Raw genomic sequence first — 24,198 nt, forward strand, 5'->3', positions numbered from 1 at the left:
CTTGCAGCCATGTGTGGCGGGATGGTCGCTTCCCCGGCTGGGGGACACAGGGCAGGGGCGAGTGGGGCCGCCCAACGGCCGCGGGGGCGCCCAACGGCCGCTGCCCAGGGGCGCGCGCGCGGGCGTGCGCGCGCGGGCGGGGGCAGAGCCCCCACTCCACCCTCCCCCGCCCCCGGCGCGGCTCTCGCCTCCGCCGTCCCGCGCGCGGGGCTCCCGCGGCCACGTGTGTGGGGTAGCGCCGAGGCCGGGCGCCGCCCCGCCCGGCCCGGCAGGGGGCTCCCCCGCCCCCTCGGCTGCCGGCGGACGGGCCGGCGGCGCGCTCTCTCCTCCCCTTTAAGGGGGCCGGAGGCCCGCGCCGCCCCGCTACCTGCGGGCGGGGGCGCGCGGGGGCGGGCGCTGGGGAAAGTTTGTCTCTGTGGTTGGCTGCGCGGCGCGGGGCGGCCGGTCGGGGCGGGCGGGCGGCTCCGTGCGCTCGCAGGGCAGCGGGAAGGCAGGCAGGCGAGCGGTCGGCCGGCGGGGAGCGCGCTGCCGCCGGGCTCCGGGCGAGGCGAGGCAGCGTGCCGGCGGCCGCCGGGCGAGAGGCGCGCGGGGGGCCCTGCCAGCATGGGGCACCGCGGGGAGCGGGCGCCCTGCCTCCTGCTGCTGCTGCTGCTCGGTGAGCCCGGGGGGGGGCGCGCGACTGGGGGGCAGTGCGGCGGGGGCAGCTGGGCGTTTGCCCGCGGCCGCCCCGCCGGCAGGTAGCGGGGGAAGGCAGGGCAGGGCGAAGGCCGCCCGCGGGCACGGCCCCAGCCCCGCGGCGGCCTCGGCCGGGAGGGGCCGCCCGCGGAGCCGCCGGAGGCGCGGCGGGGCGCCGCCGGGGTTTGGGGGTGCCGGGGCGGCAGCGCCGCGCCGCGCTACGCTGCGCCTCCGGCGGCCGTTTGTCCCTCGTCGCGCGGCGCGGCTGCCCGCGGGCGTTAACGGCCCCTAACGGCTCGCGAGCGCGCGGGCACGGCCGGTTTTCTCCCCGAAACTTCAGAGGGCTGGTGACGGGCGGGGGGAGGAGGAGGAAATCCCACTTGGCGTGGCGTGTGGTTGCCTTGTGGCAGCCTTGTACGTCCGGAGTCGGACGGAGTGCCTGGCTTTACGGGCAGGTGGGCAATGCTGGTGGTGTGGCGGGAGGTGCTCGTGTGTGGCCTGGTGTACTGGGTACTCTAGAATAACTGTAATGAAATCTTACATTTTGGGGCGTAAAATGACTCATTTCGAGGGTTAGAAGGTGATTTTTCTCCTATATACTCCTCGAGTGAAATAACAGGAGGGGTTTCTGGGACAGGGACATAAATCTGGACTGTGACCACACAGGTGTTTCTTGGGAGATGCTAATACTTCTGTGCCCCCTTCTTGCCCTTTTTTTTTTTTTTTTTTTTTTTCCTGGCTTCTCTGCTGAGTTATGTGATAACGAATCCTCGGTAACTGACATTATACTGTGTTCAGATAATTGTGTTATACTGTGTTCAAATAATTGTGTAGTTGACATTAGATTAACATGTGATAGTGTTCTTTACTGCTGTCGGTTCCAGATGGGCAGTGTGCAGAAATAAAGACTGTGGGCTCTTCAGAGCAAGACCTGTGCAAAAGGGTGGGGTAGGGGTGGGGGGGCTTTTTTTTTGTGCGTTTCTTCCATTTTTCAAAGCAACACTGAACATGTAGCATTGTTGCTAAAAGTGTTACTGAAGTAGTGGTGTGTTTAACCAGAGAACAAGAAGATTGTCTAGGAAAGATAATTATGCACAGTATTTAAATGGTGCTGTGTCAGCTCTGTGCAGTTAGAAGTATTGGAGGTGCTGGTAAATGAGCATGGCCCACAAATTACTACATGCAGTTCTTGAACCAGACCACTTGGTTAATTGCAGGTAGTAATGGGAACCTTTTCCAGATTTGAGGGAACCTTTTCCAGATTTGAGGTAGAAGGAATGAGTAACTAAGCAGTCTCTTCCTTCCCTCACCCCCAAGAAACCCACTCTGCAACACTTTAGTTTAAACAAAACCATATTTGCTGACATAGTTTGTCCTTGTAATTCTGACATTGCTACGGCTAATTTTTCTTTACTAGTGCACTTTTCCTCATGGTTTGGCTTTCAAATCTTTCATAGGCAGGTCTGCAGCACAGATAGTTACAGTTGAAAGGTCGGCTTCCCGAATCTGGGTTTGTACCAGTGTATTTCCTGAGGCTCCTTAGAGGCAGTGAGGAAATCAGGTGGAGGAATGTTTATGCAAAAGTCAAGTCTTACCATGCAAGGTGTCTGCTGTGCTTTCTCTTACTTGCAGTTGAGTTAGTTATTTCATTTCTCTTCACAACATGGGTGTTTTGGCAGCTGGGAGAACAGTGAAGAAATGGAGAGAGCACCTTTAGTGTATGCTTAGAAACAGAAAGAGAATAAAAATTTTCAAAAGAATGCTATGGTAGAACAAGCTGAAAAGCAGGACTGTCTGATGCTAACTGTTACTTTTTGCTGCACTTTTGAGCACTTTAGGTATGAGATGCAACAGGAAAGTGTTTTCATCAGCTTTCCATATGAAATAATTAAAAGAACTTAAAATATACATATACAGATATTAGGCCACCGTTAGTGGTACAGTTTGTCTGAATGTTCTGAGTTGCTTCTTGGAGACTTTTAAAAATCAAATTGTGTTGTTAAGTGTTCTTGTGTCAGGTAGGAGGAACTTCTCAGTATTGTTGACTGACTGTCTTCTGATCACATTGTCTTCCTTTCATTCTGGGTGGGAAACAAATGTGCTTCTGTTAAGATGCATTTTCTAGCAGCTCTTTAACAGAGAGGTAGTGTTTTTTTTGTTTGTTTTGTTAACTGATGCATGGTAGGTGTTGATGAATGTTGTGTAAGCAAGGAAGAGAAAAGAGTTAAAGAGTTGAAGCATTGAAAAGTTCATTTCTGGCGTGTACTTATGTTTAATTACTTTGTTCAGATCTTCACAAAATAATGCAGCAAAAGATAAAAATGCCTAAAGTGCTTGTCAGCGACAAACAAGAATGTTTTCTCATCCTTTCTCTTGGATCCAGGAGATAGTTGTTACCAAAGAGATCTGTTGGTGCCAGTCATGTGGTAAGAAGATTGTGGAGTCTGGGTTTAAGGCTTAATATCTAGTCTCTCTTTTCTTCCTCCTCTAGTGTGGTTAGATTTTGGTGATGGAGGGCAGCATGAGGGAATTTTGCACTGCCATTGCCTGTTTTAGATGTGATTTCACTATGTAGTCAATCTACACCAGCAACTTGTGAAATGCTCTGAAGACCAAAACACCGTTCCTCGGACAACACTTTGAAAAAACAAAGCAGTTATCTAGTGATTACTTGCAGAAAACAGTAAGCCTTGCAGCAACTGGATTTTTTTTTTTTTCTGTTCTTGTTTGAGATTCAAGGGAAGAATTTAAATGTAACAGAGAAAAAGCTGGCTTTTGCTCAAGTGCTATGAGGCTTGAGGAGAGCAGGCACTCAGCAGATCCTGAGGGAAAGGCTGATTATGTGTTCCCAGATGTGACCTTTTTCTTATTACCACTCATGCCTGTGTGACACCCTCTGTCCTCTATGATGACAGCCAGCTCCTGCATTCCAGATTCCCAGAAGCTGTGTGTGTAGATGAATAGTTATTTCCTGTCCCTTGTATCTGAAATTCTTTCAATTTTAGGTCTTTTTTGGTTTTCCTCAGAAGCTACAAAATTAGTCATTTGAATCAAGGTTTATTTCAGGCTCTGTAATAGAAAGCTTTTGGTCATCATTATAAGTTACTGCAATCTTGAACTTCAAGGAAACATGTGCTTTATTCTTTCTCTGCATTTGCATTTAATGAGAAAGAATTAGGAAATTGAAGAGCTTTAAGGTGTAAAACAGGGAGATGGTATAAGGATGAGTGCCCAGGTATCTTTCAAGGTGTGTTAGAGTAGAATCTGCTTCCTGTTTCTCTTGCTGGTGTCTGGAGATTTGCCAGGGAGCTCATTACTGCTGTTGCTGGTGGCCTTTGCCTTCCTTCTCACGGAAGAAAGCAGACTCATTTCCTCACTAGTACTTGGAGAAGTAGCAGACAGCTAGGTCTGTGCATCTTTGTAGCTTTAGAGGTATTAAAAAAAAAAAAAAGCTTCTAAAGGGGAAATACCAGCAAGCCTGTCCTGATTTTGGCAGCCACTGCTACTAAGGTAGTAAAAGCATGTACTGAATGTTGGAAATGGGCTGGTAAAGCGCAGGAAGGCAGGTGTTGTTCCTGAGGAAGAAGCCTTTTCCATGTGGTTTTGCTGTGCTGCTGTATTCTTGTAGGAATCTACAAGAAGGCTCTAGGAAGATGCGAGACTCAGAGTTACAAGGAGTGTTTTTTTTCCCTTTGCCTCCTGTGTTATTTGTGGTTGGTGAAAGATAGCTTAGTCATCCTTTTTGGCTCTTTTGCATCTTTATAGATTCCTGTCCAGGACTACTCTTTGGATGTGACTAGCACAGGTACTTTTTCTGAAATTCCTTGTTCTTGTTCGCCAGGTTTCTTGATTGCTATACTTCAACATAGCAACAGCTTGTACTCTTTCAGCAGCCTCTGTTGTGTTTGGCTTTGGTCCCTGAACTGAGGTGTAAACCTGCCTGAACAAGATTTGAAGTAAGCAGTAGGGGTCATTCAAAAATGCAGTCACATGCTTGTTTAGAAGAGTACTTAAAAAAATAAAATAAAAAAATCCAGCCAAACAAGAACAACAACAGGGACATGTGAGATTCCAGCTTTCATGTCTAATAAATGTATGGGATTGTGTGATTGTGTGGTTTTGGGATTGATTTTTTTTGTTTTGTTTTGTTTAGCTCAGCTCAGATAATGTGATTTTGCTCTCCCTAATCCTTGTCAGTCACTAACCTGCAAAACGGATCTGGATCTTGTCTTAGTGGAAAAGTTATGTATTGAATAAGATACTGTTAGAAAATGAATGTTTTGGTTGCCTGTTTTCAGATGACTTTCAGTGATACATTTTGTGTGTGAAATTTTAGGAGAAAGGGATTATCTGAAAATGAGAAGTCTTTCTGATATGTATAGAAATCAACCACTTGAAAGTTAAGTTGGAAAGGACTTGAGGAAAACATTACTAAAGCTAGCTGGGTCAATATAAGGGTTATACTGGTGTTTATAAAGGTCCCTACTAGTCTTGGAAGAAAGATATTAGATGGAATATATGCATTACAATACAAAGAAAAATATTCTTTTAATATTTGACCTTTGACTGTTACTGGAGATGTTAGTTACCTCCTGACCTGTTCTATTAGAGGTTCTGCTTTCTCACAACATTTGCAATAATACATGATGGACCTTGTTGTCTAGAAGTCTGTGGTTGTTTAAAGTACTTTTGTGTCTGGAGCGGAGGGGACAAAAAAAAATTTTTTTTCTGTATTGCTTGAGATACATGTAGTGGTGTGGCATTGTGGTGTTCTGATAAGCTGACCATCCTTTCACTCTGGATGGGGAAAATGTGTTTCTGTTAAGGTGTGTTTTCTATCAGCTCTTTAACAAAGAGCTTGAACAACCCATCTATTGTCTAAAGACCTGTAGTTGTCTAGGGATACAAATATTTTGATCTCTGTCCAAGAATAATAAGCTGTTTCCTGTATGACCCTAGTACCTAACCTGAAAAAGGTACCCTAGAACTAGATTGAACAAGAGAGGGAGAGGCTGTAACGTAAGCAAGTTGGTCTGGATGTTAACCTTCTCCCCTAAAGAAGGAACAAGCTTGTATCAACAAGCTGCTAAGGTTTCCAGTTGCCCAATTGTTTGTCTCTTTAATGAAGACATGAAATTGTAACTTTCTTCCAAGACCTGCATATCTGCTGAGAAGTGCTCTAAAAATCATGAGCTATACTTCTAAAACATCTGTACACTAAGTTTTGCAAATGGGTATGGAAGGTAGGAAGTGATCAGTTTCAGACCAAATTGCTCTTGTGGTAGGATGATCTGAAAAATAGCTGTAGAGATTGCAAAAGCCTCAAAAAATGTCTCTACATGTTACTGTTGCAAGTTGCAAGACACTTGAAGTCTCTTATTTATTTTTAAGTTTCATATCAGAAACTGGCTTATTCATGCAATAGATGATTCTTTTCATAACATAAAGCAAATTGCAGGAAAACTCTGATGTGGCTGGGCCTGAAGAAACAGCTTGAAGAAGCATTCGTCTCTTGTGTAGCAATGGTAAAATACTGTTGCAGAAGTCTCGGGAAGGACTGAAAGAAGCTGAAGTAGCTAGCTGATGATAATTTCCATGATCAGATGGTGTTAGCATGGATGCTCTAAAAGAACTGAAGTGTTAGCTGAGCTGTGGGGGGAAGGTGGGGGTGGAAAGTGAATATAGTAAGAGATTTGAGTCCTGGCCAGTGTGTTACTCCTTTTGAAAGATCTGAGAATGCTCTTTGGAAGTAATTGACTTGTGAACTTCAGGAATAAGAAGTAATTAAAGACTTGAGCTCTATGGCAAGCTGTCACAGCTGCCGATAGGCAGAGCTGCCAGCAATGCCTGTACTTTGTCTGCTTGATACTTTGTTATGAGACCCATCTTGTAAATTGTTTATTACTCTGCCAAACCTTAGCCATTTAAGCTGAAATTTTCTGGGCTGGTTGTCCACCCCAGCTTCCCTCCCCCACCTCCTTGGTGGGGAGGGAAGGAACAAAAAGGCTTGAAAGTTTCCAACCATTATGCTTTGAGGAGGAAGAGTGAGCAGAGAGAAGAAGCATTTGTTTTTTCATATGTTCTGGCCAATTCTCCTTCCCCACTTTCGAAACAATAATAATACTGCAGCTGCTAAGCTAAGAAGTTCTAGCATCCCCATGCTTTAGAGCAAGGACTGGAAATTTGGCTGGAGACAACTTGGTTGAGAATGTGGCTTTTGCCGTTCTTATGAAAAAGTCCAGATTTGGCCATGTTACAAAACTTGCAAGATTATCGGTTTGTAAATGCTTGGTAGGGATTTAGGCCCAGGTCCCGAGAGAGAGCGCATGCTCTGTAGTTGCGTTAAAGATGTCAAAGGACTATAGTTTGGATTGGATGGGGGGCAGCTTCTTTTTATTCCAGGAGGACTTCTATAACTGTATTGTCAAGTTCATGTTGGGTTATTTATTTATTTTGCCTGTGTGAATCACTGATTGTATTTGCTGCTTATGGCACACAAAATAGATATCTATCTTTCTAATATGTGGCTTTCTTTAAAGTCAATGTAAACTTTATGTGCTGTTTTTAACTTCTGTTCTCTGGCTTCGTTTGCTCTCACAGGCTTTTTCCCAAATGTCCCCCTTTGTTCTTTACTTCATGCTGGCTGTAAAATAACTCTTTCTGCTGCAACCATTTCTCTCAAGGAAGTAAAGAACTTATGTTACTCTTTCTGTTTAATATGCTTGATTAGTCTGGGCTTGCCTCTGCTAGCGTTCTTAAAGATGTGGTTCATCTATGCTGCTTAATCCTTGCTTCATGACTCAGTTTGCATGCATTCATGCTTTTTTTTGAGTCACTCTTTACTTGACACATCAGTAGCCATTAAAAAATTGAGTTTGGAGCCATCACTGGAAGTCATATTGGTTAGCAAGAGTTTAGTTTGGACAAAAGCTAGCCCTGCTTAGGTTTGTCAGTCTTAAAAGGAACATTACCAATGTAATGGACTTTGTTTCTGTGCATGTGCCACCGTTTGCTCCAACTGCAGAGATTTAGCATTGTTTCAGACAGTCTTTGATGCAATGTGGCTGTGGGGAATCTCTGAGCAGACTGTAACAGCATTGTTCTCCTACATGCATTAAAATGATTGTTGCAAGAGAGGCATCCGTGGGGACCTCTGCCAGCTTCTTTATTGATGTGTTCGGTTTCATCTATTGACACACTACCCTTCATTATTATCCAGTGAGTCCTGTGGCAGTGGAATTTGCCATTAAATCTACCCTGCAAAAGAGAATTGTCAGTAGCTGCTTTAAAAGCAGCTTGACCCCTATATTTACAAAGAATAGTTTTTAAATATGAAACAGATGTTGAGCTAATACAGGATGCTGTCTAAATTTTCAAGGTACCAGACAACCTTTTCCAGAAAAACTCTGAATTCACATAATTTGTGTGGTGTTTCTCGATCTTAAAGATAATCACTTAAGTTTCAATACTGTTTTTTTCCAGAAAAATGTATATCATTTATTTGTAATACTGAGGTGCAAACCAGGCAATTATTCATCAGTAAAAACTGTTAGAATAGGCAGTAAGGTGTTAGTCTTTCCCTGTATGTTCCAATCCTACTCAGAGTACTAAAGGGTGGGGCAGGAGATGCATCTTCTCTCGTATTTTCCCATGCCACAAGCTATTTAATGCTTTCAGAGCGACACCCATATGTACCCAGATGTTCAACCTCCTCTTTTCCCAAAAGTGCTTTTTAAATACCATATCCAGTGACATACTGTATATTTGGAGATGGTGCCAATGGCTGAATTTTTGTATAGGTAAAGAGCATTACGTTAGGTGTAGAGTGCACCTATTTATATTCAGTTTGTATGGACTTTTAAATTAACATGGTCTTAAGTCTATTGTATCAACCTTGTTTCTCTTTGACCTCCTGGTTTAGTTCTAGACAAGGCATGCTGTACCTTCTGGTTTAGAGAGCTTGGCTTGGAGCAGGTTTCATCCATATTTTCATGTGGATTTGTGTCATGAAGAGGTGAGTTTTAAGAGGTGAGCCTTGGAATAGCTCTTTGTGAGAAAATAGAGCAGGACATCTTGGAAGGTACCAAATCCTGCTGACTGGAGTCAGCAGTTCCTCAGTGAGCCTCAGTTCCTCATTTCTGTCACCAAGCAGGGTTGAACAGACATTAAAGCTATTGACTAAGCCCTGGATGCTGGCAACTGTATTGATAGGCACCTGTCAATAATTTCAAAGCTGCGGATGAACCTAGATTTGTAAAACGCCGGAGAAATGTAGCCAGGAGTCAATGGGTGCAAAAGTGTGGCTGCTGTCACAAACTAGAGGTGGGGGGAATGTTAGTGAGGAGAGGGAATTGGAACAGGAGAAAGTCCCCAAGAAGAAAGAGTGTCTGTGGGGAGTAGCTTATTTAAAATCAAGAGTAAGGTGGATCTGTAATAAGATGATGGTGTTGTGGTAGTTACCACCAGAAAATAGCATTGGTAAAAGACACAAGTTTCCTCAAGCACTGCAAGCAAATCTTGAAATATCCTTGTTTATTGAGCAAAGTTTCCTGCTCACCACTGGCAGGTAAATGGAATATCTAATCTCAGACTCCTGCAGAGTTTAAAACAAGGACTGAAGCAGGATGCCTGTGGCTGCAGGGTATGCTGTGGCATCTGAATTGATGCTGGTGTCTGCTCTTTGAGTCTGAAAGGGAGGGGGAGGCTGCAGTACTGTGAATAGTGTTGCTGGGGGGGTATCTTCCGAAGTAGCAGAAGAACAAATAAGACTTCGATTGGTGTCCTTGTTCCTGTTCATGACTGGCAAGCTACGGTGTGCTTCAGACAATATCTGCCTAGTAAATCTGTAAGGATCAGCTGAGATAGGCCAAAGCTACTTGGAAAGGAGCTGTTAAAGGTGATTCAAAATATTTTTCCCTGATCACTTTCTTGGTGTGAGCAGTCAGCTTTTGGTTTGTATGAAGAGAGAGAGAGAGAGAGAGGTTGCCCTCCCCCACTCCCCTCCCCCCCACGCTGTACAGAGGCTCTTTGCTCTTCCTGCATCTGACAAAGGCTAATAACTGCAGATGGATGCAGGACAGGTGCCAGAACAGGCACCTTCATGCCCACGCTTGTAAGATGGGCCCTTTCCTTGCTTTCTTCAACAATTTGTGTCTAAAACATTGAAGCTTGTCCCCTTACAGTGTTTTCTTGGAGCATGCCTATGCCATCAGAGTAACATGCTGACTTGTGTGTTTTCTTTTTTCATTGTAGTTCTGATAGTGCATAGGGGCAAGGACTCTCTTTGCTTTTGTGGGTTTGGCTAAGATTGGGTATGAATGCTGTTCTGATGTGAGTGACAGTCTGGGGTCAGCAGTAATCCTCTGGTGATGGGATTGTCTTATTGCTGTAGAAACTTGCTTGCAGTCTGAAGTGGGACTTTGTTCAAGTGACTGTCTTAAGTAAACAGACAATTCTTGGAATTAAAGCCCTGCAATTGAGGTTTCCTCTTCAGAAGAGACTTAACATGAGATGTTGTGATTGGCATTTAGGGTTGAAAATGTATGTTTAGAGAAGCTGTTTGCTAGGGAGACAGTTAGTTATGGGACCACAGTGTGAGCCTTTGAAGAGCAGGGAGTGCATGGGATAGGACTGAGAGGATGCTTGGAGGTTTTGACAGGGAGGAGACAAAGACCCAAGCTGCTGGTTCTGTGAATGGTGTATGTGATGAAGAGCTTTGTTACAGTTTACGTTGTTGTTGTCATTTTGGTCTCGTGGCATATAGTCTTTTTTGACCTTGTGGGGTGTGAGAAGGGGAATAAAAGGAAAAATAGGGGCTGGGGTACCTGGATGTGAGGAGATGGGGGCGGGAGCTTCTTGCAGACTTGGTATTGAGACATGCTAGGTTGATAGGACAAGCACTGTTTTGCATCTTTGGCTTAGGATCTGTGTGCATTATATGTATTGAAGGCCTATCAAAAAGACTGTAGGTTAAGTATTGCTTTTTCCCACCTCCCTGCTCAGGTGTCAGACTCTCAAGCTGTCATAATATAATGGCAGCTTTGAGCTTGAGGCCTTGTGCTTGTTATTGGAGAAGAAAGGTACTGGATCTGAGACCCCATTTTCTGAGTTAGTGGTGGAGGACAGATAGCCTCAGGAAGTTTGATAATGCGAAGCTAGAGGTTTCTATTTTTAGTATGCTGGTGTGAATTTAGCCTAGTAGCTACCCTTTGCTGGGGCTGTGTGAGATGGGTTCCTGGTTTTGCTTCAGTTCTGAGTGGACATATGTCTACAGGGCTAAGCAGGCTAGCGGCAGGTACTGAATGGTGTTCTGGTCAATGGCTTGCTCTCCAGCCACAGGCTGAGTGAGCTTAGGCACCTTGCTTCTGGCTGAAGTAGCCCTTGCTGGCTGTGGCTGGCATGTGCAGGTGGAGGCTGTTGAGGGGAAGTTTGCCCTGCTCCTGCTGGTTTTGATTGAGCGTGTGAATGAAGGACTTTGGCCTTCAAGGTTATGTGAGTGCTTCTCATTACTATTTAACATCACTGCTTCCCTCTGCATGCATTATAATCTTTACATGCATTATAAATTTGAAAGGCTCACGAATTGAAAATTGTTTTCAATAAATACAGTCAAGGAGACTTTTAACTTGCGGTAATTAATGCCCTCTCCTCCCTGGATTCCTGGATGTATGCCATCAGCTTATGACAGGAAATAACCTGGTGATTGTTCCTGTCCGACAAGGCCTCTAAACTCCCTCACAAGCACTTACGTGTGCCCAGCTGTGAGCTTTCTGTAGCAGCTTGATATACAAGTTGCTCCTGAGTGTTACGTTTGTGCTTTATACTGTTTGAAACATGTCTGGAGTATTTCCTTGGAGGCAGTAGTGTGTAACCCAGTTCAACTGTGCCTGTGATGATCTCTTCTGTTGAGTTAAACTTATGTTATTTTGGATTTGGTCACTTGCTTTCTAAGGATGTGTAAAATGAAGCAGATGTGGCTAATTGTATTTTTGTTCTGCTGTTGCATTCTTTGGAAATGGCAGGTTCAAATGTTCAGTGTAGCATGGATGTTCAGTGGGAGCCTACTGAGATCTGTGGCTGTGCTTCAGCAGTGGCCTGCAAATGTCTCTTGGCTGGTCTGGCTGTACTCAGATTTTTGTGTGTGTTCTTTCTCTGTAAAAGATGGCATGCGTTCTTTGTCCTGAAATAGATGAAGAGCTGTGAATGCCTGCTGAGAAACTTGAATAGCTATCGTTTAGAGAAAATTCTGCTTATCTGGTGATAAGTACTTCTTTACTATAGGATTTTTTAGGGGAGTGGAGTCTTTTTCTTTCCCTCTTTTAGAACATACGTTTCTATTTGAAGTCTTAATCTTTTTATCTTCCTTTTTCTTCCTGCACTTGAGTCCACTGCTGTTACCTAAACAATTTTCTCCACGGCATCAGAAGTGTGAATGCTGGCAAGGATTTTGTCAAGTTTTGCGTGTTTTGTTCTGCAGGAGAATCACTATGGGCAGAACGTGTATCCTGATAGAGGAGAGCTGTGAGAGGCCGTGGCACTCTGTTGATTTGAGTTCGCTGATAGAGGTTGATAACAAACATATAACTCTATGTGAAACTTTACAGAAATTCTTTGTTGCTTGTGTTTCAGAAGGGCTTGTATGCCATCTCTTCTAGTTTTATCAGCTGATCTAATGAGAGCTCTTTTCTTAAGAACATTGTCTTAGATCACTGTGATTACATCAATACTGCTACTAGATTATAGAGTTATTCTGTGACTTGAAGATATAATTCTGGTGGTTTCTGCCGTATGCATGCTGAATTATGCATTGCATAGAAGCTCCTTTTGGAAGTCTCAAGTAATAATAAAACTAGAGTTTAAAAGCAAGTAAGCTCTAGAAATTAAATAGCTGGCAGAGTATTCGTTGAATTTATGGAGATAGACATATAAAAATACTAGTGTCCGTTTTTAGATTTTTTTCTACTTAATGCCTTTCAATTCTGTTTATTGCACAAGTTATTTTTTTATGTTAAGACAGAAACTGCCTAGAATGAGGGGTTTTTTTTTTGTTTTTTTTTCCCCATTGTCCTTTGAGATTTTCTGACCTTTAAGGAGGAAATGGGGACAAACATGTAACTGAATGATATCCAGGCTTAGCAGCAGCCTGTGAAGTTAGGCTGAGGAAATCTGTCCTTTTCTCTTTATGGGCAGAAGTGATGGAACTTCAAGTTAACTTTTCTTGTAGGATGTTTCCAGTAACTCCTGTGCTGTTTCATGGCCTTAGTATCTTTGATATTTGAATGTTTGCATTTAGCAACACTCAGTTGTTGCACATTTCCACAGAAGTTTCCACAAAAGTATGTGAATGCTGAAACAGTCCACAATAGCGCTAAAGTTGTTATCATTTGCTTTGTGTTGATATTCAGGGAGGCCACTTTTGCTTATGCTGTTGTTTCAGACTCTGCAGATAACTTAGAGCTTTGGCTTACAATAGATCTGTTTTGGGTGGGTTTCACTCTGAGTTTAGACTAAAATATGTATAAATATACCTCTTCCCTGTAGAAAAGAGTTCTGATTGTGATTTCAGGTTGAGGTCTGTGGCTTGCAGGTTGGTTGTTTCAGTGGCAGAGAGTTACTTGGTCATGCTTATGATGACAGAGTCAACTTCCCTACCAGCTGACTCCATTCAAACCCTTTCTCAAAGAGCTTATCAGCTAGGAATAAGATTTTTTTTTTTATTTTGATGACTTACAGCAGTATGCCTGAGAGCTTTCTTTTCCCCCAGATGTTGTAATTTGAATAATGTGATGTGAGTGCAGCTTTATTAGAATTGTAAACTCCCACAATGATTAGGAAGGAAAGAATACATTTGCCTGGTAGCTTAATGAGGATGGTTCTTTTCATCAGTAGAGAGATTCTTTTCTTTTTTCTTTTTTTTTTCAATAGGATCTGGGTGTTTTCTTTCTTTTCCTTTTTTTTTTTTTTTTTTTTTTTTTTTTTTTTTTTTTTTTTTTAATGTTCTCTTCAGCAAAGGGGATCTCCTTTTATGATTAAGGGAAAAGGTGCTTGTTTTCCATTTAGGACAGATGGGATTTCTAGTCTGTACTTTATTTTAAGACTTTCTGGCAATCCCTTGTACAAGGCTTGTTTATCCCTTGTGAAAGGGATGGAGATCTCGAAATAATCTGTATTTTGTCTGGGGAAAGGCAAAATGTGAACAAGTTGCATGCTTTGTACCCTACTTTCTGACCCTTGATAGGCTTAGCTATAAAACTGCAAACAATGAAGGCATTTGCAGGTTTCTCTTGCACTACATTATATGAGGCCGGTGTTCTACTGCTTGAATACTTTGAAATGTCTTAATTTGATGTTGTATTTTAGCTCATTTAAGCCCCTGGGAAATGCCCTTCAGATTGATAATCTCTTAAAAACCTATTTCTCTTTCTACAGAAGTAAGTGGGGAGGTGGGGGATAAGGGGTGAGGAAGACATTCAGTTAAGTAAGCTCCATAACTTCTTGTACCCTCTTCTGTTTAGGTCTTCACAAGCAGCAGAAGTGGCTATTAGATACTTTGTTACTTTCATATAACAGTAATAATTTTGATTACACTAATAACAAACTTTAAGATGTTAGTGATTTATTACTATGCTCTACCAACAAGGAAGCTAAAACCAATTTATTTTGTGATACACTAGAATAAAAAGTCATGTGAGCAGGGAGTAGGAATATTATTTTGAAGTTTTAAAGTAGGAATTACAAACAATGAAGAGATGAAAAGAAAAATAAACATTCTTGGTGCATTTATGTGTGGATGGCCTGTTAACCTTTTATGGTTCTTGAATTTTTGTGTCTTGCTGACACTGGACATGGCCTAGATGCAGGGTTGGGAGGAGCATCTTCTATATTTAAACCAAACATCAATAAGTCTGACTACATGTATTCTGCATCTTGTTCTGAGAGTCAGTGAAGGTATAATGCCTTTTCTTTTGCCCATTGGGGCTTAGATATAAAACTTTGACTCTTTCAAGAAATGTTATCCTTTCAGATGTTATCATGAGGTGTGAGAGCAAGGGGAATTTCCTTGCGTTGAATGTCATTCAGTGCCTTTCTTGTTTATCCTTTTTTTGTTAATGTTTGTGAGAATAGGCTTTCAGTCCATTTTGCAGGTTCAAGCCGTAAGTGACAAATGAGTATCTCTTGGGTATAGGCTGGTGTTGTACAAATTTTTTTTTTTTTTTTTTTTTTTTTTTTTTTTTTGTATCTCTACCACTTTCTTCCTATTTTTCTGTGTATGGGACAGTGTTTTGTATTTGCATTCGAAAATGCATGTTAATTCATACAGTGTTTGGTGTTAAGGCTGGAAGAATAGGACTCCTTAACTTGGCACGGCTTCTAGAATATATTCTGATAACGGGTTCAGGACTTACTCTGCACCTCTGACTAATATTTCATGCTGCTGCTTTCTGCACCTAATCAAAGGTACCTCTGGAGAATCTCAGCTCTCTGAATGCATGTTATTTATTGCCTGAGCACCATTTGCAAGTGAAGGGGGCGGTTCAGGGAGTCACTTGCATTGGCATTTCTTATCTTGAATCTCAAAAGATGCTTAGAGATACTTAGAGAATACTACTACTTCTCAAGCTGTTTAAAAGTGCGGACAGCTATTTCTAGTGTATGTGGCTAAGTTTTTCTGCAGTTTTGCAGCTGAATTTTAACCCTGCAAGCTTTCTAAATTGGATACTGTAGCTTTAACTTCTGGTTCTTACGCTGCTCTATAATGTTATTGTGTGCTGTTGGACAGCTGCTGCATTTGCACCTGACAACATTTCTTTTCAAGGGATGTTAAAATTGTTCCTTTGTGTAAGTACAGTGATTGACATTAAGACTTCTGAAATCCAAAGAGTCCACCCTGCACCGTTGCTGATGCAGCTGTCTGTGGCTGGTACTTGGAACTTGCAAATGTTGTCTTTAACCTCTTACATTAAGTAGATGCACCAGTTCTGGAGTCTGAAAATGGCTAGCATGCTTTGTGCTGGGGTTTGGCTGTAGTCTCTTGCTCTGTTATAAAACATGCTCTGGGTCATAACTGTTCTCAACATAGCAAGTGTGAGGATGCCTACGGTGAATACAATCTGCTGACTGTTTCAGTGTAAGCTGATTATAAGTGTTAGTTAATGAATAATTTCAGGATATTCAGATTTTTATCCAAACAGCTGCTACTTTTACATGTAGGACATCTTACGAACTAGTGTTACCTAGAACAGTCCTGCAAGGAGATCGGAGCAGAAAAGAAGTGAGCTGTTTCCCTCTGGGTTTCTTCTATTTATTTATTTTTAATTTTTTAAAAATGCATCTTTCTCCTCCTCCTGCTGCTTTAATTTCATGTCAGTTCTGTACCTACTTCTCTCTCTCCTGAATTATGTCCAAGAAGATTCCCTGTCTTCTTAGTTTAAGAGTTACTTGAAAGTTCTGTTTTTCACTCCTTTTCTTGTCTCTTCTCTCACTCCTGGGCACAGCCCAGTCAACAAGGCTGGATGTAACTGAGCAGCAGGTGTGGCCAAAGCATGCTTCCTTCAAGCTGCTAGGTTGGGACCAAAGATCCATTCAGCCTTGTGTCCTGTCTCTGACAGTGACCAAGACTAGATACCTCGGGAATGAATGAGCACATCATGTCACTTTCCTAGTATATGCTCTCATGACCATCTGTAGTTTGGAGACTTCCTAAATTAAAAGTGGTATCTTCATGTTTAACCTTGAATTTTTCCTCCAAGAATTTGTCTGCTGACTTCCAGGCATTGTATTTTGCTACCTCTGAAGTTTCATTTTCTGAAATGTTGTGGACGATGGTGCATATCAGTTTGTTTGACTTCACGTTGACTTTCTCTTCTATCACCTATGGTGTTGACCTTCCTATGCACAGCATGCCAACAAAAGCAGCAGCAGAGTCAGTAACTGTGAGATACATTTCTTAAAAGTGGGGATAACAGGAAACATCTTAAGATGTGTATTTAAACATGCTTATCTGAAAAATTAGTAGTTAATAGCTGAGTGCCAAACTTTTCTAAGACTCCAGGCACTAATGTATTGTGATGCAGTCTTTTATCACATGATCACAAATGGATTTTCTCAAATGTCTAATCGCGTAAAATTCTCCCCGTAAGTTTAAATGTATCTGACATTCAAGAGTGCTATGTGTTACTGTGTATACGAGGCAGGTTTTTCCAATGTAGCTGTAGAAGAAAGTAGATACTACTGCAAATGCTGCAGGTTAATTGAAACAAGTAGTGATGAAAACTTTCTGCCATATAATCTGTAAGGGGAGAAAAGACTTTCAGTTTGTGATGGGGAACATGAAAAGACTGCAGGACTTCTTCAGCCAAGTGCTAATTTGATGCTCCTTGCTATTCTGCTGCTGGAGATAGCAGAGTACCTGCACTGAACACAGGGCAGGACTTTCAGAGGTGATGGAGAGCTTGAGGTTGTGAGCTGGAACATTACAAAGACTTTGACTCCCAGGAAAGCTGATGCTGAAGGTTTTCAAGAAAAAATGAGCCTTTTTGTATCTTTAACTAGCAAACTGGTCATGAGTTCAGTGTTCCGTCCTCACCAAGGCGCAAGTACAAAGGTGCTTGTTTCTAGGAATGAGGTGACTGGGGGCAAAACTGTACCAGGTGTGAGTTTCCCCTGAGGCAGTTCAGGTGAATCTCTTAGATGTTGCCCACATGTGCACACCTGCCATCCAGAACATCTTTTCTTTCTATGTAGTCTAAGTTAAATAGCAGCCTCGCACAATGCAATTTCCTTTCAAGTGTCAAAGCAGCCTCCTAGAGGTGTAATTCAGGACAGAGGCAGTTAATTACACAGTTAATTTGCCTTCAGGTGCTAGTAGGCATCGATTGCTAGCAAGTTTTCCACTCAGATTTTTGAAAGTTTTGGCCATGGAATTTCTTGAGCTGAGTTAGCCATCACTGCAGAGAGTGGTTGGATTTCTTATATCAGGTGGGCATGGCTTAATTTATATTTGTGATTTAAGGTAGAAATATTTTTCTGACTTAAAGTTCTAGAGTTAAATCTGAACAGCCCTTCAGGTATCCTTTATGAGCAGGCAGGGTGCATCTTTATTACCATTTTTATTGTGGTCAGGATTGAATTTTTGAGGTGAATCTCCTCATTCCACTTTCTATGTACTGCTTTTTACTGAAAAGCAGCCTTGGAGTGTGCGGTTACGATTCGCTCCGAATAAAACAACCAAATTTTTCTCTCTAGGGGCATACCTGCAGTGCTTCAGTTTCTTTGGGGTCTTTGCTCTATGGCACTAGAGCTAGTCCAAGGTGCACACCCCCCTCCCTGCTCCAACCTTGAGTACTGTGGTTCCTGGAGCCTCAGCACCAACTGGTTTGCTCTCCGCAGCCTTTCCTTTTTGTCTGTGGCTAAAGCATACAGTTGCACCAGTGTCACAAATTCACCCATGATGGAATATTAGCTTTTTTGCTCTTTAAACATCAGTGAAGTAAATAAGATGGCTGTCTTGAGATCTGTCTACTGATTGACTGTCTCATTCTCAGTTTTCAGTAGTTATAATACAGGTAACTTACGTTGTTTTGTGGAACTTTTTTTCCTATATCTCTGGAACTTGTATCTGTCCATGTTGATTCTTGTTTATAAGCCCATTGCGAATAATGAAGAATGCTGCAGCATAGCTGGTTTAAAGCCGGTTACTTTACAGACACATCTGTAGTTGATTTTGTTTGATGTTCCATGCTGGGATTGCACGCATCTCCCTAAGAACTTTGACCTGAATCCTTGTGCATTTTCTAGATGCTCTTCTATGTGCCTAACCTCTCCTATTCTTACCTAAGCACTCCCCTTCCCTTCACCACCCCTTTTGTGTTTGCAAGAGCCTAACTTTACATATCCAGTTTTCTTATGCCACAGATGAGATTAAAAATCTTTTTTTCAGAGGTTTCTCACTGTCAGTATCATAGCAGAGAGTCCTTGTTACTACTGAGCTTTTACTGTAAATACCTTGCACTCCTGTTCTCAATTACAGAATTGGTTATATAAATCTTGTATTGAAAAAAGAGGAGCCCTGGTATGTCTTAAATCATATTCTATGCCTGTGCATGTGTGCAATTCCTTCTTGCCTAGGAGAAAAATATCTGTGCTCCTGACATGCAGACTCTGCAGACATTAGCATACTAAACAGTCTTACTCTGCATGACCTGGAATTGGCTTTTGAGTGCTAATTGGATCTATGGGTTTTGAGAGAAGGGGTTGGAAAACATTGGTTGCAGAAAGCAATTTGCTGCTTCCTGGATACAGTGATGGTATAGGTGCCTTTGAGCTCCCAACTTTCAGGGGCACGGTTTGTTAGGACAAAAGCTGTTTTCTACACATTTTCTTATGTCTTATTTGCCTAGTTGTATATCTTTTTTTCTTCTTTTATATGAAGAAACTGTGATACAGTGAAATGAGCAGTAAGCTTGAATGCAGGAATGCCTATCATCTATTCCTAACTGCTCCTCTTCTACTTCATGAGTTTGGTCAAATCAGTTGATCTGGGTATATCTTCTGCAGCAGAATGGCTGCCAATAGCTGTGCTACTGCACTTAATGGCACATGTTGACAAGGTAGGGGCGCTTGTACCCATGCCATAAAACCTGTTTTGTGTGCATTTGTTGTTCATGTGTTTAATGTGACCTCTTATTTGCAGATAATTTATGTTGAAGATGAGCCATTAGATAATTAAATTGCAGACAAAAAGGATTACTCTCTAAACACTGGGATCCCTCGCTCCAGTGGCTGCAAATCTATTGTCAAGCATGGAGCCAAGGTGTTCCAGTGCCATATGTTGCCTTTTGCAGCCATTCCAGCAGCCTTGCTGCCCAGCCACCTCCTTCTGTAATGTCTCACAGCAGCAGATGCAAACAGAGCGAAGGTGCCCTTTAGGATCCCACACCAATCGGAGAGCCTAAGAGCCTGGTGTGTGTTAGGTTGTCAGTGTTGTGGCTGCTGTAGTGGGGCTTGGCTCTGTTACTGGTTTTAAAGCCTACGTGATGACTTCTCCAATGGAAAGGTTGCTAGAAATTTAGTCTGTATCTACCGAAATTGGAGGTGATCTTCAAAAAGCAATTTTGGGGAAGTAGGGGATAAGATTAATCATGTCTGAATTAAGAAAGTGTGGCTTTTGTTTGTGGGTGATGTCTGCCAATCCAGTTTAAACTTAAATTGGATTTAGACAGACTTTCTGTAGGGACGGGGTTTGGGATGGACCAGAACCATGAAATCTGAGCAGGTAAATAATAGCTTGGTGCGTATGTGTGTGTTTAATGACCAATACAAAGTAAAAGGCTTCATGTTGCATTGAGCATTTCTGTATTTTGAATGGCTATGTGGTTTTGGATGTTACCTAACATTAAAGATAAAATTGAAAATGAATGGTCATTTCACAACAAAAAAATTAATACATTCTGCACTGGGAAGAGAAGGGGAAAACAATAATAGATTTTTTTTTTTTTTGAGAGGAGGAGGGAGTGTTCTAAGTTGTTTTTTTTCCTCTTACATGAATCTTTTGGTGAAGCTACAAATTTATGAGGCATATAGATATTGCTATACAGACATTTCTTAAGCCTTTGAACAAAATTACTTTTTTCTAGCTTTACAGCTAAAGTTACTTTCTCAGCTCTACTAGGTGTTATCCTGTTTAAAATCATACTGGTTGAAAAATGTATCAACTTTTAATAGTTTAATATAATCTTGTCTTGGGTTTTATTAGTGTATGAATTTTACTTATTACAGATAATCATACTAGTAGAGATAATTTCTATGTTTTCTCAAATTTAATCCAAAGAAAGCTCGGTTTAATACTAGAGATGTGCTCCATTCCACACAGAGCAAAGAAAATGATTAGTCTCTGCCCAGAGGAAATTACAGTGCAGAGCAAATGCGTTTGGACTGCTCTACTCAGTTCTAACTGCTTAGGGAAAGATCTAAGATAACAGATAACTGCAAGTAAATGATGTTATAGAAGAACAGCACTCATTTTAATTATGTGTATTCCAGTTTGAGGACTTTTTACTGTTCGTAAAATTATATATTCCTCTTGAGTTGGAATTAGTGTCACAATTTTTTTCCTGTGCTCTTCCTCCCTGCAACAGGAATGGGGAGAGATTTCTGAACAAGCATTTCTGCGAATTTTTGCAACCTTGCTTCCAACTGTGCTAGCTCTTCAGCTTTATGAATTGTGGGCTGTTTTACTGCTTTGTCAACTTCTTTTTCTTAGAATGGAACATATTGAACCTCTCCTTGGAACACAAATTGCTTCTAAGGCAGAGCAACAGAAAATTACCTGTCTTATGTGGCTGTCTAAATATCAGTTTTCAGAGTCCCTGGGCTTTTTGGGTTAGATGTCACCAAGTAACCTAAACAGGCTGTTTTGGTAGAATAGGGTAAAAATGGAGAATATTTGGAGGAAAATAAGTGAAGATCATGAGCAGGGGCAGGTCTTCCCATCTTTTTCTTAATATATTTTTTCCTCTGTCTTCCACTTTGGGCCCAGCTGCATTTTGGAGACTTATTACAAATAGTTTTTTTTTATGTACAGCCTGTTATCTTCAGCTGTTAGTCAGTGGTAGGGAAAGGAAGTGGAGATCACATATGATAAAGAATTGTTTTTGACATCCAGAGGAGTCTAAAACACAATTTTTAGTATTATCACAGCCTGCTGGATGCTTCTTCTCTTTGGACCACAAGCCTGCAGTGCCACAGCACTGAGGGCCAGTTTGAACTAGCCTTCTGCTTTGTGCAGCAAAGCTGATTGGGTTCTTCTCTCTCTGCAACCTGCAGTAAGCTACTTCTACCTTGCTCTGCCTTCCTGTGGCATACCTACTCCTGTGCCTGGAAAGCAGCCCTGCACTGAGGGACTTCAGATGTCAGCAGCCAGTGATACAATATTTTAAGCTGTGTTTATTTGATACTGCATATGCAGCCTCTCTTCTGCCTTACAAGCTTCCACTTCAGTTTACTGGCCTCTTCTCCTTGGGTCACAGCAGTAGTAGTCACAGAAGCAGTTATGGCAAATTCTTGTAGCTCCTTTTGGCTTCTAGAGAAAATGGGTTGTCTGCTTGGGTGGAAAAAGGTGCTGGTAGGATGCTTTTCAAAAGAGTGGAGCTGTAGGGGTAAGGAGTAAGATGCTTCACTCCTCATAGCCCAGAGGTCCTCTGAGTATGTAGCAAGGAAGGCAGTTCTACCTGTTGCAGTTGTCTTAACAGGGAGTCATGGCAGGAGGAGGCAGCCTTTCTTCTTGTGAGACAGTTTTAGTGAAGGCTTTCCGGAATAGACCTTTGTGGCCAGTCATCAGACTAAGTCAGATCTAGTGTACTTAGTATGGTGAAATAGTGTTTTCTTACCATCCTTGGCTTTTTAGATGACAAGGCCTTCCAAATGCTTGTAACAGATCTTGAACTTGCAAGTTACTGTGTTTGTCCACAGTAACATTTGGACACTTGTGGTATGGTGGGCAGAACAGATCAGGACTGTCTCACCAGATGTTCCTCTGGCCCACTGTGCTGATTCTGTGTTCTGCAGAACTTGCTGTGTGGGGTGGTGGTGTCTTGTTGTTTGGTTTTGTTTTTAAGTGGGGAGGGCATGCTGGAATCTAATCACTTTTTGACCTGAGCTTAGCTGACTTGCTTCCCTCAGCTCTAACTATAGACAGCAGTTGGAGAGAAGTTTTTGAGAGCTTCTCTCCATGGATGACAGAGCCTAGGTAACTAGCCAGCTAAGGTGGCAAACACCTAACACAGTGGTGCAGGTTGACTCTTGCAAATGGAGGGCTGCACCATAGCAGAGCTGGGAATTGTCCTAGTAATTGTGTCCTTCTGGTTAGTATAGGTGCATTTGAAATGCCTTTTCTTGGAGGGATGTGAGTGGGAAGACAGAACAGCAGGTCGTTACTGTGCTTAAAATATGTTGTTTTAATCCTTTCACATGGATCTTAATCCACCAGGTGTTGATGGAGTTCTACTGGAGGGGTATTAACTTTTTTACCCAGTGCTAGAGACCTGGCCTTTCTGAGATCTCTTAGATGGCATGGAGATTAGAGCAATCCAGCAGGATTGCAGTTCGATAGCATTTCTGAGGCTTCACTTAAGATGCAGTATGTGTTTCTTCATCCTGATAGAGATAATGGGTTTTAAGCAATTACACCCAGGCTAATTCCTTTTGATAAGAGCTCTACATTATCTAAAAAAAGAACCCCAGCCGCCTGGGAAAGAACAATGTAAATGTCTCTCTTGTGAACTCTTTCATTTGCTCTTCACTGATACCTTGAGATGATATGCTGCAGATCTTTCAAGCCATAAAATTCTGCTAGTAGCTGTTTAGGTAGAGTATTGCAGTTGGGGAGGTATAATAGTGCTGTCAGTTTGTAGGGTATGGAGCCCTGTGTGCTTTCAGTACCCAAGTGCTAGTATAAGGATCACAGTTTAGACACAAGGAATCAGACTGGGCTCTTTCAACGGACCTTGTTCTCTCCCTATGGGGCAGACTGGTGGTGAGGTGCCAGTTGCTTCTGCTTATTCTGGCAATCTAAATTTTGTAATTTGGAAAGAGTAGTGAGAGCCTGTAATTTTATCTAGAATAGATCCCAACTCCTACTGTGTATTTTCTGCATTGAGGAGAGGAGTATGGTGCTGGCACATTATGCAGGAATGGTAAGAGATCTCACTTAATGAATTTTTTTTTTCTTTTTAAAACCAGCAAAGGAATTTCAATAGTTAGCTGAATTTCTAGTGGTACTTAAGGAAATTTCTTTTTATCTGCCTAATTTTGCTATTTCTTCTCCTTTCATGTATTTTATTTATATATACATATATACATACATGCACACAGTGTGGGAAAGGAAATTTAATTGGTTGCACTAAAAAAAGGGGAGGGAATCTCAAAACAACATGCTGTTTGTGCAGGTGTGCCACTTCTAGGAAAATCACTTTATATAAAAATACTACATTTTGTAGTAATTTTGAGGAGTTTTTGCATATTGTAGGCATGTTTGTTATAGCTTTTTCTATCAGTCACATATGACGTTCTTGATTTGGAGCTGCCTAATGAGAGTTGTAGCTGAGAGGAGAGGCAGGGAAAAGGGGAAGGCTGGAAACAGGGATTATATTCTCATGCTGTTGTGCTTCTGTTCTTCCCTAGAGAAGAGCCTGTGAATGTGTGACATGCTGTCTGTCCCTTCACCTGTCTGCTGATTGGAAAAAGTCACCGAATACCTCCCAGTGGGAGCCCGATCTGCTCTTTTTCAAAACAGGGAAGGGGATTTGTGAGGATGTGTTTTCTTGGTTGATCAAAAAAGATGCAAAAAATCAAATCCTTTTTTCTGTCTCCATTCTGTAAAATGGTTTCATGCATCTCAAACATTGTAGTTAAGCAGTGCAGTACGGAAGTGGTAGCTTTGGCATTTTGCTAGAAGTAGGAGGCAGAGTGCATGGCTTCCCTGGCAGGGAATCCATTCCTGATTCTTCAGTGGGACACAAGAAGGGC

The 24,198-nt window shown here is 42.2% G+C and overlaps 1 protein-coding gene across 2 annotated transcripts in view; it reads left to right on the top strand.

The window, feature by feature from the left end:
- The first annotated feature begins 602 nt into the window (after positions 1 to 602).
- PTGFRN (prostaglandin F2 receptor inhibitor) overlaps positions 603 to 24,198 on the top strand; it is a 70,945-nt gene continuing 47,349 nt past the window's right edge. For both annotated transcript variants that reach the window (XM_062597356.1, XM_062597363.1), the window contains exon 1: positions 603 to 655. In XM_062597356.1, coding sequence (XP_062453340.1) covers positions 604 to 655 — 52 coding nt within the window. In that variant the 5' untranslated portion in view covers position 603. The remainder of the gene's footprint in view (positions 656 to 24,198) is intronic.

The sequence above is a fragment of the Rhea pennata genome, chromosome 1, assembly GCF_028389875.1.
Source record: "Rhea pennata isolate bPtePen1 chromosome 1, bPtePen1.pri, whole genome shotgun sequence".
Classification (NCBI taxonomy): Eukaryota; Metazoa; Chordata; class Aves; order Rheiformes; family Rheidae; genus Rhea; species Rhea pennata.